At 34.2% G+C, this 19,977-nt stretch overlaps 1 protein-coding gene and 1 pseudogene across 7 annotated transcripts in view; both read left to right on the top strand.

Moving 5' to 3' along the window:
- Positions 1-19,977, top strand: part of ANAPC10 (anaphase promoting complex subunit 10) — a 273,020-nt gene that overhangs the window by 8,128 nt on the left and 244,915 nt on the right. For all 6 annotated transcript variants that reach the window (XR_013995059.1, XR_013995060.1, XM_081075696.1 and 3 more), the window contains exon 4: positions 11,331-11,451. Coding sequence is in view for 4 of the 6 variants with exons in the window: in XM_081075696.1 (XP_080931822.1) it covers positions 11,331-11,451 (121 nt within the window). In the remaining 2 variants the exon portion in view is untranslated. The remainder of the gene's footprint in view (positions 1-11,330; positions 11,452-19,977) is intronic.
- On the top strand, positions 1,221-1,631 carry LOC308508880 (small ribosomal subunit protein uS8-like; annotated as a pseudogene). The gene has a single exon. The product of its transcript is annotated as a small ribosomal subunit protein uS8-like (transcript).

The raw sequence follows: 19,977 nt of genomic DNA, 5'->3' as shown, positions 1-19,977 counted from the left end.
ATTTCTCTTTTTTACATTATGTTATTTATTTATTTATTTAAATTTATTGGGGTGACAATTGTTAGTAAAATCACATAGATTTCAGGTGTACAATTCTGTATTACATCATCCATAAATCCCATTGTGTGTTCACCACCCAGAGTCAGTGCTCCTTCCATCACCATATATTTTCAAATTTATATTTCCATTTGGGAAAAAAAAAAAGATTTTGCCTTAGAACTTCTAAGGACATTTTCAGTTTTGAAATGCTTATTTTGGGGCGGGGGGGTAGTAAAGGAAAATAGCCATATGTTTATCAGTTGCTTTCAATTTATTCACATAGATGGAAACCAGTTAACTTGGTTATCTTTTTCCATTTATGCCATTCATTTTAATACTCTGTAGCATTGTATTTTTAGTTTGTTTTTATCTTTCTAGGTTACAGATGAGCAAATTTCTTATGAAAAAGCCAGATAATAAATATGTTATGCCTTGCGGGCTATCGAGTCTCTGTTAGAACTACTCAGTTATCCCATTAGAGCGTGAAAGCAGCCATAGGCAATGCCTAGTGACTGAATTTAGCTGTTCTAATTCAACTTTATCTTTCAAGAGTAGGTGGTGGGCAGGGTTCAGCCATTGGCTTGTAGCATGCCAGCTCCTGGCCTAGGGTATTAAATGTATACACTAGAAATAAAAACAGCAATATATTTTTTTAAAGGCTTAGAATACCAGGTACATTGCTAAATGCCTTACCCATTCATTTCATTTAACTATAGCTATTTTTAGTCCTTATATTGTAGTCTCAGAAGTAGAGACTTAGATAAATTAGGTAACTTACCCAAGGTCATACAGCAAATGAGTGGCAGAATTGCAATTTGAACACAAGTGCTCTGAACTGAGAACCTGTGCTTTTAACCATTATGCTGTATAGCGTAGGGTAAATCGCTTCTCTGAGACAACAAAGGATATTGCTTATAAGTTGTATAATTTAATTGTATTATTTTAGAATGGCAGGGATTTTTCAGCAAATACAGTTTTATACAGAAGTCCAATGTATTGAACAAAGAATAATAAAAATAACTTATTGAAGTAGTGAAGAACAGAAGAATGTTAAAAAAATATATGGAAAAGGTCTACTAGGTTGTTGTGTTTTTGAAGCTAAAGGCTGATAGTTTAACAGTGGAGATAAAAAAAAATTTTTCAAAAAAAAAAGAGAAAAGGTCAGGCCCTTCACACCATCTTTCCCTGCTGCCCTCATGGGGCGCGCGAACGTCCTGGCCGATGCTCTCAAGCGCGTGGACAATGCCACGGAGAGAGGCAAACGCCAGGTTCTTACTGGGCGGGGCTCCAACGTCATCGTCCTGTCGCTAGTCGTGTAGATGAAGCGTGGTTACATTGGCGAGTTTGAGATCATTGGTGATCACAGAACCGGGAAAAAAATTGTTTGAACCTCACGGGCAGGTTAAAAAAAGTGTGGAGTGATCAGCCCCAGATTTGATGTGCAGCTCAAAGATCTAGAAAAATGGCAGAACAACCTGCTCTGGGCCCATCAGTTTGGTTTTGTTATACTGACCACCTCAGTGGGCATCATGCACCAGGAAGAAGCAAGACGAAAACACACAGGACGGCAAATCCTGGGATTCTTTTTCTAGGCAAATAAAACGCCTCTGGACAACAACAACAAAAAGTATTTACTGGAATCTAGTTGAATGAAAACATTGATAGCCATAAATGCCATTGGCATTTAAAATACTTTGTACAAAAAATACCAGTACATGTATGGCCGCAAATTGCTTAAACCAAATCATACAAATTAATTTTCCCTCCTCTGCAAATGGCAGACTGTCTGTAACTTTTATACCTTATAATTTTGTAAAGTTTTAGGTTTTTAAAAAATATTAGTTAACAGTTGAACACTAGGCCCCCTTGCATGATTGCACTGCAATTTCAGCCTTACACTTCTTTGTAAAAAGCACTTGTGCAATTATTGAATAGTTTATTACATTTCTCCCTGATTTTTAAGAAGTAGAGTAAATGGAAAAAATCAAAGTGCTGAGGCCACTTAAAAAATAATAGATACTAAACTTAACAACTTAAGACAATCGCGACTGTGTTAGAAATCATTAACCTCAACCAGATATTCATTGGACTTCATGAATCAACTTCACATTGAATGTGGGAAAACACAAAACAAAACAGTGGAAATGTTAGAAATTGATTGTCAAAGATTATGACCAAAATATTGTGGTGTAATTTAGGATTGGGTAATTGAGATTTCTCAGCTCTTAGGAACCAACTTTCACACCTCCATTATGTAGCCCCAGCATTCAACTTTCTTCATTTGATTTTCTATGTGTTTTCATGAATACATTATGAAGTAAAGAAAGGACTTTGTGTATTGAAAAGAAATTATATTATGAGTACGCTTGAAAGAAGTTCAGTTTGGACTTTATATTTTGTTGAGAGGAAACAAAATATTTAACTCCTTAGGTTATTCTCGCCTTCACAGGGAAAATAAGCAACTTAATTCTTACGGCAGTTTCTCAGTTAGTTGAGCGTTTAGATTTTAGAAATAATCAGTATGTATTCATGATGCATCAGGGGTGAACTTGTAGTGCACAATCACAAAATAGAATTTACTTTTAGATGTTATTGCTCCTTTAAATCAGAGGCGAGTTCCTTCTTGCCCTGGGTGAGAACTCGATAAAGAACAGGTACTACATGTTTGGGTAATATATATAGTTCTCTGTTCATTACAAATAGCAAAGGATAGGTTAGAAATGAAAACATTCAATCCTAGCTAATAGTGAAATTAGCTACCGTAGTAGTCCTAGATAATAGTGAAATATTTGCATATATATATAATACATCCCTGGAAAAAGACTGCCAGGATTTTCCCTCCTGTGTGTTTTCGTCTTGCTTCTTCATGGCCCATGATAGCCTCTGAGGTTGTCAGACTTATAAAATCTCTTCTTCTCCCTAAGCTTGAGTCTGTTGCAAGTGGAAGAAGAAAAGGGTGGCTTACTTCTCTTCTCCTACCTTGCTTTTATTTGTCTGCTCCCATATTCTTAACTGTTCCTGAACTCTCCAGGCCTGCTAGTATGGAAATGGAGAAGGAAAATTCAGAATTGCGCTTCTATCTTGGTTATTTATCTAGCATGGGTGCTCTCTGCACTTGGATGTGTGTTGAAAGCTAACTGTATCTTATGAGTGCTTTTGTGGTGGAGAGAATCTACTTCCACAATTAGTTAATGCTTTGGGTGATTCACTTTGGTGAGGATGCATTCATCATTTACTCCTCCCTCAAATCCGAGGCCTTTGGTGATACCTCCAGCTTCCTGCTGAGGATTGTCGCCCCTTCCTAGCCAGAAACTGATATACTCTTCAGGTTATCAGGTTGATTAAGGAAGTTCCCTTCTATTCCTACTGTGCTTAGACTCTTTTTTATGACTAGGTGTTGGATTTTCTGAAATGCCATTTCTGCATCTACATATATAATCACATGTTTTTCTTCTTTAGTCTGTTGAGATGGTGAATTTCATGGATTTTTTTAAATTGTAAAATATACATAACTTTTAAAACTTTGAAGTACACAGTTCAGTGGAATTAAGTACATTCACGTTGTTATACAACCATCACTATTATCCATGTCCAGAACTTTTTATCATCCTAAATTGAAACTCTGTACCCATTAAACAATAGCTCTCTATTGTTTCCCAGCCCCCTATCAGCACTGTTCTACTTTTGTGTCTCTAGGTATTTGACTATTCTAAGTATCTTATATTAGTAGAATCATACAATATTTGTCCTTTTGTGTCTAGCTTAACTTAGCATAATGTTTTCAAGTCCATCCATGTTGTAGCATGTACCAGAGTTTCATTCCTTTTTAAGTCTGACTAATATTTCATTGTGTGTATGTACCACATTTTGTTTCTTCATTCATCTGTAGATGGACATGTGGTTTGTTTCTCCCCTATGGCTATTGTGAATAATGCCACTGTGAACATGGCTGTACAAATATCTATTTTGAGTTCTGGCTTTCAGTTCTTTTGTGTATATACCCAGAAGTGGAATTGCTGGACCAACTGATAATGCTATGTTTTTGGAGGTACTGCCATACTGTTTTCCATAGCAGCTACCATTTTACATCCCCACCAGCAATATGAAAGAGTTCCAATTTATCCAGATCTATGCCAATACTTGTTTTCTGGTATTTTTTGTTTTGTTTTTTTGATAATAGCCGTCCTAAGGGGTGTGAAGTTGTATGTCATGCATGGTTTTGGTTTGTTTCCATAATGATCAGTTATGTTGAGCCTCTTTTAATGTGCTTATTGGCCATTTGATACCTTCTTTGAAGAAATGGCTATTCAAGTCCTTTGCCCATTTTTGAATTGGGATTTTTGATTTCTTGTTGAGTTTTAGGAGTTCTTTATATATTCTGGATATTAATCCCTTATCAGATGTGATTTCCAAGTGTTTTCTCCCCCTCTGTGGGTTACCTTTTTACAAAAGTTTTTAATTTCGATGAAGTCCAATTTGTCTATTTTTTATATTGCCTGTGCCTTTGGTGTCGTATTTCAAATTGATTGGTTATAACTGTTCTATTTTATTGTTAGTTATTAATCTCTTACTGTACCTAATTCATACATTAAACTTTATCATAGCAATGAGACGCCAATTACATACAAGTAGTATTTTGCTTTATACTGTCTCATAGGCTACTGATATTCTATTCATTTGAATGAGGGGTGAGAGCTTTTTCTTTTCTATACTTCATTTTGGAGAGTTTCTGTAGCTATATCATTACATTCACTGTCTTCTGCATTGTTTAAACTGCTCTTAATTGCATCCAATGAATTTCTTCAGATTTCTGTTTTATGTCTAGAAATTCCATGATTTTAAAATATCTTTCATCTCTCTCCATTTTAATCTTTTCTTGAATTCTTTGAACATGTTTATTACAGACTATATTTTCCAGTTTGCTCACAACATTATTTCCTATCATACACGGTCTTCTACAACTTTGCTGCTACCTAATCAAGAGATGGCATCTCTGTCTCCCTTCTTGAAACTGATCAGGCCTTGTGGATTTCTTGCTTAATAGAGTATGGATGTTATGATACTGTTATTTCTAAGGCTGGTACATAAAAGGCAATACAACTTCTGCCTTGTTCTCTTTCTTTTATGTCATTCTTTCCCTTGATAGCCATGTATAATACTGTGAGAAAACCCACATGAAATGGAGAAGCCCATAAAGAAATGAACCCAAGCCCAAGGCCTCAGCTAAGCTCCCAGCTGACAACCAGCACCAACTTGCCAGCATATTAATGAGCTGTCTTGGAAGTCCATCCTTCTGATCTCAAGGCAAGTTGCCACACCTGACGCTGTGTAGAGCTTTCCCTTCTGAGCCCTGCCCAAATTCCAGATTCATAAACAAAATAATGACTATTTTTCAAAGCCACAAAGTTTTGAGGTGGTTTGTCGTACACCTGTAAGTAGATATTTATATTTTTTATTTTTAAGTCCTTTTAATTCCATCATCTCTGTCTTTTCCATATCTGTCTTTATTGACTGATTTTTTTGCCTCATTATGAATCACATTTTTAGTTTTCTGATTCTTTGTAGTACGTTTTGTTGCTGGATATAGTAAATTTTAACTTGTTGAATACTCGATTTTTTTTTTTTTTAAGGATTAGACTTTGTTCTGGTAGGCAGTTAAGTTAGTTAAGATAGTTAAGGATCAATTTGGTCTTTTTGAGGCTTGACTTTAAGCCTCTTTACAGTGGATCTAGAGTACCCTTTGCTCTGGCATGGGGGGCAGCAAACTTCTTTTAATAGGATAGATAGTAAATTTTTTAGGCCTTGCAAATTTTTTAGGCCTCATATTTTACACTGTTACAACTGCTCAACTTTGCCTTGTTGTGCAAAAGCAGCTGGGAACAGTGTGTAAGTGAATGGATGTTGCTTTGTTTCAATAAAACTTTATAAAAATAAGTGTCAGGCCACATTTGGCCTGTGAGCTGTGGTTTGCTGATCCCTGCTCTAGGACACCAGTTCTCCAACTTTTTGGTTTCAGTACTACTCTATAAACTTTTACTGAAGTCCCCAAAGAGCTCTTGTTTCATTTTTATGTCTATCAGTGTTTACCAGATTCGAAATTATAGCTGAGGAATTTTAAAGTATTTATTTATTCATCTAAAATTAAATGATAATTAACCTATTACATATTAACATAAATAACATTTTTTTGATGAAAACTAACTGTCTCTCCCCAAACCAACAAAAAATAGTGAGAAGAGTGTTATCGTTTTACTTTTTTGTGTATCTCCTTAGTGTTTCGCTTAAGACAAGACTGCTAGATTCTGCTGGGTTTCCATAGGGCTCACTGCATTCGTTTCCTTTCCCTCAGGACTCAGTCCTGTCCTGTCTGTTGTTCGGTGTCGGCAGTTTTTTGTGCAGGTTGTCTGTTTATTCTAGTTGTATAGGGTGGGAGCGTAAGTGTTCTGTAACAGTTATTTCTTCATGGAGAGACATTCGTGGCTTTTTATTTGTTTATTTTTAACCATTATGTGCTGTTTTGCATTAAGGTCTTGTATGTTCTATTTAAACAAGGTCTTTGTTGTCTTAGTCTTCAGTGAAAACTTTCACTTTGGCATCCTATTAGGATTGGTTAGAAGCAAACTTTTATACACAGAGGGTATTTTCCACCTTGTACCAGGAACAAAGAAGAATGTAATCATTCATATACATATATACAAAGAAGAATGTAATTGTATATATATGTGTGTATACACACACACACACACACACACACACACACACACACACACACACACACATATGGTTGCATATACAGAGGGTGCCAAAAAAGTGTATATACATTTTAAAAAAGGAAAAAAAATGTATTAAAGTTATGCTGATGGGAACCACTTTGAGCACCTCTTGTAATTGCAGAAGACAAACGTGACTTGTACTCATATTTTGTTATTGGAATATATTGAGTATTACAATTTTAATACAGTTTTCTTTTCCTAAAATGTGTATACGTTTTCTTGGCACCCTCTGTGTATTTGATTACATTCTGTTCCTGATTTATACACACATACACACACACGCATGTGTGCACACGGTGCCAAAAAAAATGTATACACATTTTAAGAAAGGAAAAAACTGTATTAGAATTGTACTGCTCAATAGCTACCAATAACAGAAGATTAATACGAGTCATGTGTATACTTTTTTTTGCACCTTCTGGATATATATATGTATATATATATACATATATATTTATATATATGTATATATATATACATGTTATATATATATATATATTCAATGTATGTAGCATATTAACAGGAAATAATTAACAGAATTTTATAACTATTTTTTTAGTTTTGTCTTGTACCTCAGGAGTTTGTAGTTGTTCTTATATAGTGTAGTCATACAGAACTAGGTTCAGATTTTGGCTCTGTGCTTTACTAGATGTGTAAATGAAGACTAGTTGCTTAGCCTAATCTGAGCCCCAGTTTCCTCATCTGTGAAGTGGGCACAATGTTATATTAAATAGGAATGAGAACTTCTGGTAATAGAGCTTCTAACAACAGTGTTTTAGACAGTGTGGAAATTGATTTCTTCTGCCTCTTCACAGAAGAGGAGCCTGGCATTCCGGGAGAGGTATGGCAGCCCCAAAGCATGTTGTGGACCCAGATTCCTTCTCTTTCCATTCCACTGTTCTTAGCTCATGGATTCTATCTAAAAGGTTGCATCATGATCTAAGATGTCTACTAGAATTTCACCTATCATGTCCATATCCCAGGTAACAGGAAGGAGAAGGCAGGAAAGGTAAAAGGACATGTGTTCCTTTTAAAGAAACTTGATAACACACAATCATTCAGTTTAAATCTTACTGGTCATAACTTAGTCACATGGTCATACCTAGTTTTAAGGGAAGCTGGGGAATATAGTCTTGCTGGATGTTATGAAGAAAGAAGGGATAAAGTGCTGTTAGGTTGGCAACTAGGAGTATTTGTCGCTCATGTCTTCTCTTGTAATGTCATGGCTTCCAAATCAGTTGAGAAGTTATTCAAGAGTCAGCAGATGGAGACCAAAATATCACCCTTATAAAACTGACAGAGGGGCTTATAGCTGCAGTGAAGTGTTTCCTACTATGAACCCTAGAATTAAACAGACTTACCCATCCAGTTATGAAAGTGCTAGACCAGGTAGAGCCTGTCCCTATTAAATTTGTGGCAGGAAGGAACAAAGCAAATGTTTGCTTTCTGTCAGCAGCTTTCTCAGCAGAAAGGGAATAATGGGTGAGGGAGTAGAGAAGCTGGAAGTGTTACTTACAGCACCCGAAATGGGGAAGTATTACTGCAATACTCCCTTCCTATAATACCTTATCCCAAGAGTTTAGCTGCATGTCTGACATATAGTAAGCATTCAGTTTATGGTGATTATTTTTATAATGATGATTTGAGCAATTTCAGTTGATGACACTATGTCTCATAAGCTGTGCAGTTAATCTTCCCATGTACACTGCTATTGATAAATAACATCATTTTCTATGCAATATTATTTTTTAAATTCATCATGAGATAAAATTTATAAATAATTAAAAAAATATTTTATGGGTACATTTTAGAGTAATAGTTTTAAACTTTTGGTTAGGTCACAGTTTCCTTTACAAATTTAATGAAACTGTATAGCATAAATTTTACATATGATTTCTCAGTATACATAGACGTTAGGATAAGACAGGGTCTAATATAATATAATATAATATATAATATAATATAATATAATATAATATAATATAATAAATATAATATAGTACCAGATCTTATATAAGACCGGGTATAATATAATATGATATAATATAATACCTGGTCTTATATTAATTTTTACTCCAAAAGACGCATTAGAGCTGATTGTCCGGCTAGGTCTTATTTTTGGGGAAACACAGTACAAACACCTACATGTTACTGTAAACTGGTATTAATGACTGTTGAATAAGCTAAGTACAATTACTTAGTAGGAAGGTGATAGTGGTTAAGATCACATGAGGCACATTTGAATTCCGACAGTGACCACCTACCAGCCTTTTGACCTTAAACCAGTTATAAACCTGAGTGTTGGTTTTTTTAAATCAGTGAAATGAAGGTGATATACCGTGTTTCCCTGAAAATAAGACCTAGCTGGACAATCAGCTCTAATGCGTCTTTTGGAGCAAAAATTAATATAAGACCAGGTATCCATATCATATCATATCATATCATATCATATCATATCATATCATATCATATCAATTATAAGATCCGGTCTTGTATTATAGTAAAATAAGACCAGGTATTATGTTAATTTTTACTCCAAGAGATGCATTAGAGCTGCTTGTCCGGCTAGGACTTATTTTCCGGGAAACACAAGGTTGAGGAGTAGATGAGATGTAAAGCATTACCGCTGGGCCAGAGTATTCATTCATCTGCTGTTTGCCGCTGTTGCTGTTTTTATAATGATTAGTGTTATTATTTGCCTTTCTAACCTCACCCTGATTATCTTGTAGGTTCCAGTGACTAACTTATCCTGAATTTCATAACTTGGAGATAAAATTATTCGGAGCATAAAGCTTGGTCCTTTCATCTGCTTTTGTTAAAAGAAAAAAAAGTCCTTAGGAGTAATCTTCATGATCTTTGATCTCTCTCTAACAAGAAAGACCTTTCACTGCCTGCCTCTGGCTCATCAGGGGAAAAATCTTTTATATGCCCTTCAGAATTTCCCCTTCTTCCTTTGCTTTCTCTCATGTCTTCTTCCTGGCCCAGCAGAAATAGAAAGATGTCAGTTTGATACCTCTGGCCTTTTGAAAACCTGGTAATGGTATTTATCCTGTCAGCGGTTCCTGGGTATTTAGCGTTTTACATCTTCATCTGTCTTTATTATTTGAGGGAAAGTCCTTAACTTTCCCCATCCCTTTCTGATGAATAGCTTGGCCTACAGAAGTTTGGTCGTCTCATAAGAGCTACAGATCCCCTGCTGGTTTTATAGGTTGACTTTTGACACAGACTACTTCTGTTCAAGGATCTCATTGTTACTAAGTTAGTGCCAGTTTATACCAGAACTTAACTTTTAAAGCATGTTTAAATAGACTTCTTAATGGTTTTTCTGGTTAATGTTCAAAGTGTCTAATTTTTTTTCTAATGACCAAAATAACACATGCTTATTTTAAAAAATTATTCAGAAAACATAGAAATCTTACAGGAGAAAATTAAGATCTCCTATAGTTCCACTCCCCGGCAAAATAGCCACTTTAATTGTTTTTGTATAAGTCTGTCTAGGTCGTTTTCTATACATTTATATAGTTTTATAGGCCTTTAAAAAAACATTGTTTTTCCTAAAATGCGATCCTTCTGTATATATTGTGTTGTAAAATTTTTTTCCCTGCTTTATATATATGCGTGATTATTTTAAATGGTTGTATAGTATTTCATTGAATGGATATATTATAATTTATTTGATTAATTCCTGTTGAGATAGATATTTAGTTTGTAAGTTTTCAGTAATTTAACCACAAGACAGTGAACATTTTTCTGCATCCATTTTTAAGTAGTTGTATTATTACTGTGTTTTAATGCATTGTTAGAAGTTGCAGTTGTGGATCAAATCTGTGTACCAACTAACTGGCTATGAAAGTACCTTTTTCTAATCAAATTTGGGTATTAGCTGTCATTTAATTATTTTGCAATATGATAAAACTAACGTCTATGTGTGTTTTAAATTCTATTTCTTTGATTCTTAGAGATTGAACATATTTTCATGTTTTTTAGTCACTTGCATTTTTTCTGAGATTTATTTTCTCTTATGTAGTTTTTGCTTATCTAAATATGTATATTTTAAAAAACCGCAGAATTTTATTGCATTAAGGAATAGATGATACTTTCTACTTAAAAAAAATGCCTTTCTCTTTGCTGGACTTAATTTCTCAATTATTAACATAGGAAATTAAGTGAGTAACTAGTAAAGAAAACCGAGCTTGTGAGAGTAATTTCTTAGTCTAAAATGCAAATGAAGATTGAAGTTCTTAATTCTTGTTTGTACTCTGAGGTGCCTATTTTGGCTTAACTTTTCCTTCTTTGCTTTAGAGAGCAAGTTCTAGATAAGAGATGTGTGTGTAAATAAAACATATTATCTATATTTTTATGTATTCTTTGCTTTCATCGTTAAAAGTAAAGGACGTGGAAACTGTTGATTTAAATACTCATTTTAGCAGACTATGATTTTGAAAATCAGAAGATAAGATGTTTTAGATATAATCTTTCCACATGATAAAGGTCATGTTTTTACTTTATTACTTTTAGAAGAAAAACAACGGTGAAGACCTTATGTATTTATGCAGACTACAAATCTGATGAAAGCTATACTCCAAGCAAGATCTCAGTCAGAGTAGGAAATAATTTCCACAACCTCCAAGAAATTCGGGTATGTTTTTCAAATTTTAGAACCAGTTATCCTGTAACTCATGCTCTTTAGAAGATAGTTACATTTAACATTAGATTATAGAAATTAAAATGGTATTATATAAAAGGAAAATTGTTGGTATTTAAGAAAATATTTTTAATTTTTTTACAATCTGTCCATCAATCCATCTAATTTTTATATGTATTTCAAAGTAAGTTGCAGCTATCTGTACATATTACTCCCAACACTTCAGTATGATAGATAACTGGAGTTACTAATATTTGCTTAAAGTTCACTTTTTAAGGTAAAATTTACATAAAATTTGCACAAATCTTAAGTATATTATTTGGTGAGTTTTGACAAATGCATATGTCTGTGTCACCCCAACTCCGATTAAGATATAGAACATTTCCGTTACCCCAGAAAATTCCATCATACCCTTTTCCAGTCAGTCTCCATTTCTATCCTACCCTCAGAGGTAACTTATTCTGATGTATGTATGTATGTATGTATGTATGTATGTATGTATTCATTCACTCCTAGAGCTGTTTGCCTGTTCTAGAATGTCATATAAATGGAATCTTAACAGACTGTAACTTTTACGTAAGGCTTCGTTGACTCAGCCTGAGTTTTTCAAGATTCCGTCCATGTTGTTACATGTATCACTTCATTCTTTTCCATCCCTAAGCTGTGTTCCATTCTTTGACTATACCACAATTTATTTATCTTCTGTATAACTTTTGAAGCTATTAGGATAGTGCTTTTGTGACCTGAATTTTACCAGTTTCAAAATATTTACATTTGAGAGGTATTTTCAGTCATTTTGAATTATATACTTGTGAAGTTTAGGCCCTTAGCATTTTTCTTGTCAGAAAATCATTGAGCTCAAATAATCATCAAAATCTTTTAAATTAGTTGGTTCTGAGAGATCTGGGAAGCATCTGTGATTTTTGAAAGATTTCCAGTTAATTTGTGTCCTGGACTTTTATTTGACTTAGTGTATATATATAGACCCTGTCTCTACATTTTCTATTTATCTCATGATTGGATCACTCTTATTGAGAAACCCTTTGAGAGTAGAATTGCCTTGTTTTGGTTTAAAACTAAAGCTTTACTATGTAATTCCTCAGGCAGGTTGAAATATGTGAAACACTAGAAACAATGTTTTGATCCAAGATACGTGTGGTATATATTTGAAATGTTCGCTAGATGTCACTGTTGTCCTTTAATTGCTAGTCTCATAGCTGAGTTAGGAAGTTCAATGCCTCAAGCAGTGTTAAGTTGTACTAGTTTTTCGTATATAAACACAAAAATTCTTTGATGCATTTTGGGAAATTTACATCTTCACACATGATTTCTAGATTTATGTGTTAAATATATGTCTAATATTGTGTTGTAAATTGGAGAACCTTTAAATGTTATTTGGGCCATTGTTGGAATACTTTTAATCTAGTCTTTGCTTCCGTTATATCATTTAAGTGCTAAACATTAGCCATACAGAATAAGGGCTCTTTTAGGTAGTCTCTTAATTTTATTCTAAGTGTGTTTATATTTCTGTGTAGTGACCACATAGCCTCATGAGACCAGTAATACTAAATATTACCAGGTGATAATGTAAGTTGTTTTCCTGAAAAATGTAATGAACATACTGCTTTTCTGCCACAGTTCTCACTAAGGAACCATAATTTTTGGATTTTCCTTTAAAATATTAGTGCTGCCTTTGCAACTCATGATATAAAGGACACTTCATCTTTTAATTGCATATCTTTATATGTGATTTATTCTGTTTACCTTTTTTCCTTTGTAAGTTAAAGAAATAAGAATTTGACAGCACTTTATTTTTTAAGGAAAAATAAGCAAATCGTGTTTTTGTTTGTTACATTACTCCTCTATAAGATTGAAATTGTTATTTTTTAAAAAAAATCTTTGTTTCTTCTAACTCAGATACTAAATGATTAAAATAGTGTGAACTTTTATGAGGTTTCAGAGCCATCATTTCATTAGTTATAGGACTGATTTAACTGAGTGGAAAATCCAACTAAATCTTTTTATATTTTTCCATGGATGTTTGCCCACTGGAGGGTGTAGTGTGTATTGAAGTGTTTTAATAGGTTTTCCTTTTTTACTAGAAATTATGGATTTGTTTACTTGAAGCACTCTAAAAACCTATTTTCTGTAATTTTATTATTGATTTGAGTAATAACTTAAAAAAAAATTTAGTTCAGGGTGAGAAAAGTTAATGGCTATCCTACTTATCCCAAAATCATTCTTTTTCTATGTTTTCCTTCATTTCAGTTATGAAACATGAATTTTTATCTAGATCTTTGTTACATTTATTGAAAAATCTCTACAAAGAGATCAGGCCCTTCCTTTACTATTCTAGAATACATATTTTAACCTCTCTACATGAGAAGGGACTTAAAATGGAAGTGAAGTTTAGACTTCATGCTTAATGGCTATAAGATACTAAAGCTGGGTTTGGCCAGAACATTTTGACACCAAAGTTGAATTTATTTATGTGGCTCATTCTATCTTTTTCTTGTCTTCTTTTTTCAAAGTCATTTATCCTATACAAATCGGAAACCAACAACCTAAGAACATTCTATAAGATTGTTTATGATATATTGCTTCTAAACAAGAGACTATTTTTAAATAGAAGTGAGCTTTAACACTCATTTACATGAGTCTTTATGTCATTATCTTTTCAGAATTCTTTATTTTAATTGCGTTACTTTTATGTTGGAAGTCAGGTTGATGTGTTCAAGATGTTATTCAAGAGAAGTTTTCAAATAAGGATATAGGTGCTTTTTAAATTTTTCAATCCTTTGTATTTTAGCATTATGTTTTGGTTTTTAATGTTCTTTTCCTTTGTTTTTAGAGCATATGTGAAGGAGATTTTTTTGTTATTTAGAGTGAGGAACCAAATAATACGGTATCTCAGATGTGACCATGTTTTTTTTTTTATTAGTTTCAGGTGCACAAGACAAGGTAATACTTAGACGTTCATCATTTATATCCCTCACACTGTGAGATGTGACCATTTTAACATTTTAGAAAACATCTCCAGTTTTGTCTTCCCTCAGAACCCTCTCCCCAACCAAAATCTGCAGATGCCCAAGTCCCGTATGTAAAATGTGTGGTATTTGCATTTAACCTATGTCCATCCTTCTGTATACTTTAAATCATCTCTAGATTATGTATAATGCCTAACATAATGTAAAGCTAGGTAAATAGTTATACTGTATTGCTTAGGGAATAATGACAAGATAAAAAAACTGTACATGTTCAGTACAGTTGCAATCATCATAGGCCTAACTACAAAGTATATGTAACTTTTTATTTCCCCCCAAATATTTTCTTTTTTTTATCCCCCAAATATTTTCAATCTGTGGTTGGTTGAATCCATAGATGTGGAATCCGCAGAGGGTATTTTTCTTTTTAAAAACTATTGTAGAAATGTTTACTTAAATGTAAAACTAAAGCGGTTTATTAGACACGTAGTCACAGCTCTCAAAATTATTTCTATTCAGTTCTATGAAAAATAACTTCTTAAGGTTAAGTAGATATTTTCAGCGTATGTGAAAGTTGTCCTTTGGTTCATTGTTAGCATTTTGCTTCTAAAATTTGTGGCCACCAAAGGATAAAACATTGAGGGAGTACAAGATTGAGCACTTAAGTGAATTTTAAGCCTTGTTTTTTTCTGTCTTCAGATAATAAAGCTATTACTGAGTGATTTTTTTTTTTTTTTAAAGCGGTGGCTTGAAACAAGTCTTCAGTGTTAAGAGAACTGTAATGATACTTGCCCTTTCTTCCATGTGGGTGAGCCTTTTGGCTCTCTACCTTGTATATTAAATCAGTAGCATGGCAATGGGAGTCCATATATGGTACTTTGACAGAAGTGGTTAATAAGTTAACTTTTGTTAAAATAACATTTACTATTCTAATTTGAGCTCCATTAATGTATGTGGTAGAATAAGAAGCTGCAGACCAAGGCATTGACTATACCCACTGATCTTCGAATCTACTGGTATTGACTTTCTTATGAGAGGCCTATTTTAAACAACTTGATATAAAGTGGAATGATTTAGGCAGTATCTACAAACATAAATTGGTTTGATAAGAGAGAGTGTTTAATTTATTGAGCCTTTGGAAAAAATGTTTTTTATTGAATTTAACTAAAAAAATATTACTTAAAATTAGTTTTTATAACTAACTTTAGAACATCTTTGAAATGAGTATAGAGTGTTTGGTGTGATACACATAATTTTTAGGCCAGATATGTTTATCCTGTCTTAAAAGTAACATATGCACTTAAAAAAATTATTCATAATTATATACATTACTTATTTCCAAAATGGAGTTGAGGTAACTATGCATTTGGGCTGTATTTCCTTTTGAAACTAAAATGTTTTGCACAATAGGATGTCATAGAGAAATATTCTGTGTCTCTTTTTTTTGACCACCAAGTTAGACTACACATTTTTTTTTTTTTGACTATAGATTTTTAAAGAGATGAAGCCTGGCATTCCCATACAAGACTTTTTTCGGTAATATTTCTATTTAGGGCCTGCCAAGTGCCAGCACTGTGTTAGGTACTGGCATACAGCAAAGATAGTCACTGTTTCTGCCCTTAAGTACTTCGTCTTCTGGTGGAAGAGACAGGTAAATAAATGTCAACAGTTACCATAGTAAATACATACAGTGGGCTGTGCGAACGCATGGAATACTGGAGCAGTAGTTTAAACAGTTTTTCTCAAAGAGGTGATGGTTCAGCTAAATCTTGAGAAACATAAAGCCTACTCAGGTGGGGAATACAGTGGAGGCATTCTGAAAGGGGCACAGTGTACAGTAAGGTGTGGAAGCGTGAGGTCATGGCGTCATGGCGGAGCTGCAGGTAATTAGGTATGCCTAACGGGGGAGGGGGGGGGAGAGGGGGGAGTGCTGGGAAGACTGGAGACGTATTCATTCAACACATTTATTGTGATGGTAATGGTAATGTGGCCTCTGCGTAGAAGGAGTTTACATTCTTGCAGGGAAGAAATATGTAATTGTTACAGTGAAAATATATATGCAAAAGTCAGATTGTTCTGTCAGACTTCTAGGGAGTTTAAATGAGGAAACATTGATAAAGTTTAATCTTGGGAATGCTGGGGCTGGAGCCATGTGAAGACCAGGTAGGTAATACCCAGGTGAAAATTGTGAGGATTTAACGAAGGCTATAGGTTTAACTAAGTTGGGTTCAAGGATGTATCTGAAGTAGAATCAGAAGGATTTGTGACTGATTGCTACCCTGGGTACTCGGAGTATGGGGAGGAGGTTCAAGTAGGTAGAAGGGGACATCTAGAATTCTTATCAGGTTTGGCAACTGGTTGAATGTTGCCATTAATCTGAAATGGAATACGGAGTTAAGCAACATTGGGGTGGGGTCAGAGATAACAATTAAATTAAGCTAATGAGATTAATTTTTGTCACTGACTTTTGGTATCTTTTCAGATGGAGGGCTTTTCAGTGGATAGTCCAGCATATGGATCTGAACCTGAGGAAAAAAGTCTAGGTTAGAGGTGTAGATTTGGGAATCATCAGTATGTAAAGTAGAAGCTTAGGTGTGAGTTTGATTCATTCGGGGAGTGTGTATAATAGAAGAGTGCCAGGGCTGGAACTGTGAAAAGCTAATTTCAAGCACTGGGTAGAAAATGATTATCCAGTGAAAAAAACTGAGAAGAACTGCACGAGCTAAGAAAATCAAGAGAATATGATATCACAGAGGCTGAGAATGGTCTGAATATCCAGTTAGGGACGGAAAAGTTTTCTTCACAAGCCTGTTACATGTTTTTTAACAGGCAATTTATTTAATGCAATTCTGAACTAAGGCCGTCTTGCAAGTAGTTTAATCACTCTTTGGAGTAATAGACTCTAAATTTATAGATTTGAGACTAATGAAATTATTTGTTTTAATAGCAGGAATTCCAACTTTTCTTACCATAGTATTTGTTCCAAGTAAGAAGATAGTGAAGGAGATTCTTGTTTTGCTTCATAATGCTTTGAATCAGAAGGTTTTGTGCTGCTGATGCAAACTTAAAGTAAACTTTGAAGTTGATGAGGTTTCTTTCAAGAGCATTGTGCTGTAAGGTCATTTTTTTCAAGTGCTCTTTTGTAGCAATTATGGATGAACTGCACTTTTTCTTGTAGGCAGTGTGACAGTAGTAACAGCGAGGGGCACAGAAAATAAAAAACAGAATGGAAAAACCTTTTATTCAACCCTGTGGCAGGATATATAATACAATAGAAATATGTACTTTACTTATAAAAGTGAAAATGACATGGCTTTAGAGAGACAGATTATCAACTCCTTTTATATAAGGAGAGTCTACTGAGCGAGTGTGACCTGCTGAACAGGGTAGGGTGAGCACTTAGTTGAGAATCTAGCATACTGTTGAAAACAATAGGCATTTAATAAAAAGTTGTCAAATAAATATGTTTGCAGTCAGTCCATAGGTTTGTCACTGACCCTTGCTTGTTTACTTTGCTTCAAATAGATTATCTGGGCAAATCCAATTCCTTCTCACAATTTTTAATTGTGATTAAAAAAAAAAACGACATAAATTTGACCATCTTAACATTTTGAAGTATAAAGTTAAGTGGTGTTAAGTATATTCATATTATTGTATAACAGATCTCCAGAAGTTTTTCATCTTGAAAAATTGAAAATCTGTATCCATCAAACAACTCTCTCATTTGCTCTCCCCTCTGCCCCTGGCAACTACTAGTCTGTTATACTTCATTTCTATTAAGTTGACTACTTTAGATATTTCATATAAGTAGATGCATAAAGTACAGTAGTACCTTGGTTTTTTAACATCTCCATTGATGAACATTTCTGTTTGCGAACGCTGTAAATTTTATGGATCTACGGTATCATTAGATAGTAAAATTCATGCTAAATTGCTGTTTTAGGGCTTGATTTTAAAGATCTGGAATGGATTAATCCATTTTGCATTATTTTCTATGGGGAAACCACACCTCGGTTTTCGAACGGTTCAGAACTTGAACGGTCTTCCGGATGGATTACGTTAGAAAACCGAGGTACCACCGTGTTTGTTTTTTTGTGACTGGCTTATTTCACATAGCATAATTTCCTCAAGGGTCATTTAGGTTGTGGCACATGACAGAATTTCTTTCCTTTTTAAGGCTAATATTCTATTGTATGTATATCCCACATTATGTTTATCCATCCGTCTGTTGATGGACACTTGGGTTGCTTCCATCTTTTGACTATTGTGAATAATGCTGCCATGAGCATGGGTGTGTAAAATCTCTTTTTGAACCCCTGCTGTTAGTTGCTTGGGGTATATACTCAGAAGTGGGATTACAGGATCATACAGTAGTTCTATTTTTAATTTTTTGCCTCTGTTAGAGATACGACTCAAGAAATGGGCAAGTTAGAAGCAAGACTTGGTGCAGATAGATAGTGATATGGAAAGGATGGGTAAGGTGAAGGGCCATGTACAAACTGAAGTTTTAAGGTTCGAAGGATGTAAATTTTATGGGAAAAGGTAAGGTGGTGTAGAATGAATAGAGTCAATGCAAGAACAAAGACAACCGAGAGAGAAAAATAGAGTTGAACAAGTGACTGGTACTCCCAATATTCTTCATTTAGTCATCTCTAAATGAAGATATCTGGTTCTTTACGTTTTCCAGGGTTCCCCTGGGCCTGTAAACTTTTTAGTAAGCCCCTCTTCCTGTAGAAACTTTTGAGTGAATCTTTATTCTTGGAAACTAAAATGTTTGATTAGAACAATCTGATTAGAACAATCTTATTGAAAATTACCTGCTGAAGTAGCAGGAAAAAAAAATCTTATTGAAAATTACCTGCTGAAAAATTTTATCATAATTTTAAAGTATATCTTAATCTCCAGATATTAGAGGCAAATAGTTGGTGTTCTTGATGGGACCAGTGTTGCATTCAGAAGAGAAGAATCAGCATGTCATCATTGATTTAGATTGGATTGACCACCATAGAATTGTTTTTGAGTAATTGTGTTTACCATTATTTGTGTTTATTGTTACCTCTACTATTTATTAAACACTTTCTATAATACATGCATGTCACTGTGCTAAGCAGTCACCACTCACTATTTCATTTGGTCTCTCCAAAGCTCCATTGGTGGTTAGATGTTATTACTATCCCCATATTCAAATAACACTGACACTTAGAGAGGTTAAGTGAACCTCTTGCTATATGGTTCACTCTAAATGTGAGAATGTTGGAGCTTGAAACTTTAGGAGTAATCTATGAGATTTCATCAAAAAAGTTAGGTGCTAAGCAGCGAGGCAGGTAAGGTAACACCAAGAGTCCAGGCGTTATCCAAAGGGACAGCTTCTATTTAGTTTCAGCCTTTGCTGCCAAATGGGAATGTAGGGCCAGTGTTGCCAATTACATTTTTAAAAGAGAAATCAGAAACCTAGATTTGAATGTGAAATTTCCCAATTTTTAAAACGTGTTGGGCAAACATGTTATGTCCGCAGGCTGAATGAATGTGGCCACAG

Source organism: Rhinolophus hipposideros (genome assembly GCF_964194185.1).
Source record: "Rhinolophus hipposideros genome assembly, chromosome: 16".
Taxonomy (NCBI): domain Eukaryota; kingdom Metazoa; phylum Chordata; class Mammalia; order Chiroptera; family Rhinolophidae; genus Rhinolophus; species Rhinolophus hipposideros.
This window is presented reverse-complemented; position numbering and strand designations above follow the sequence as displayed.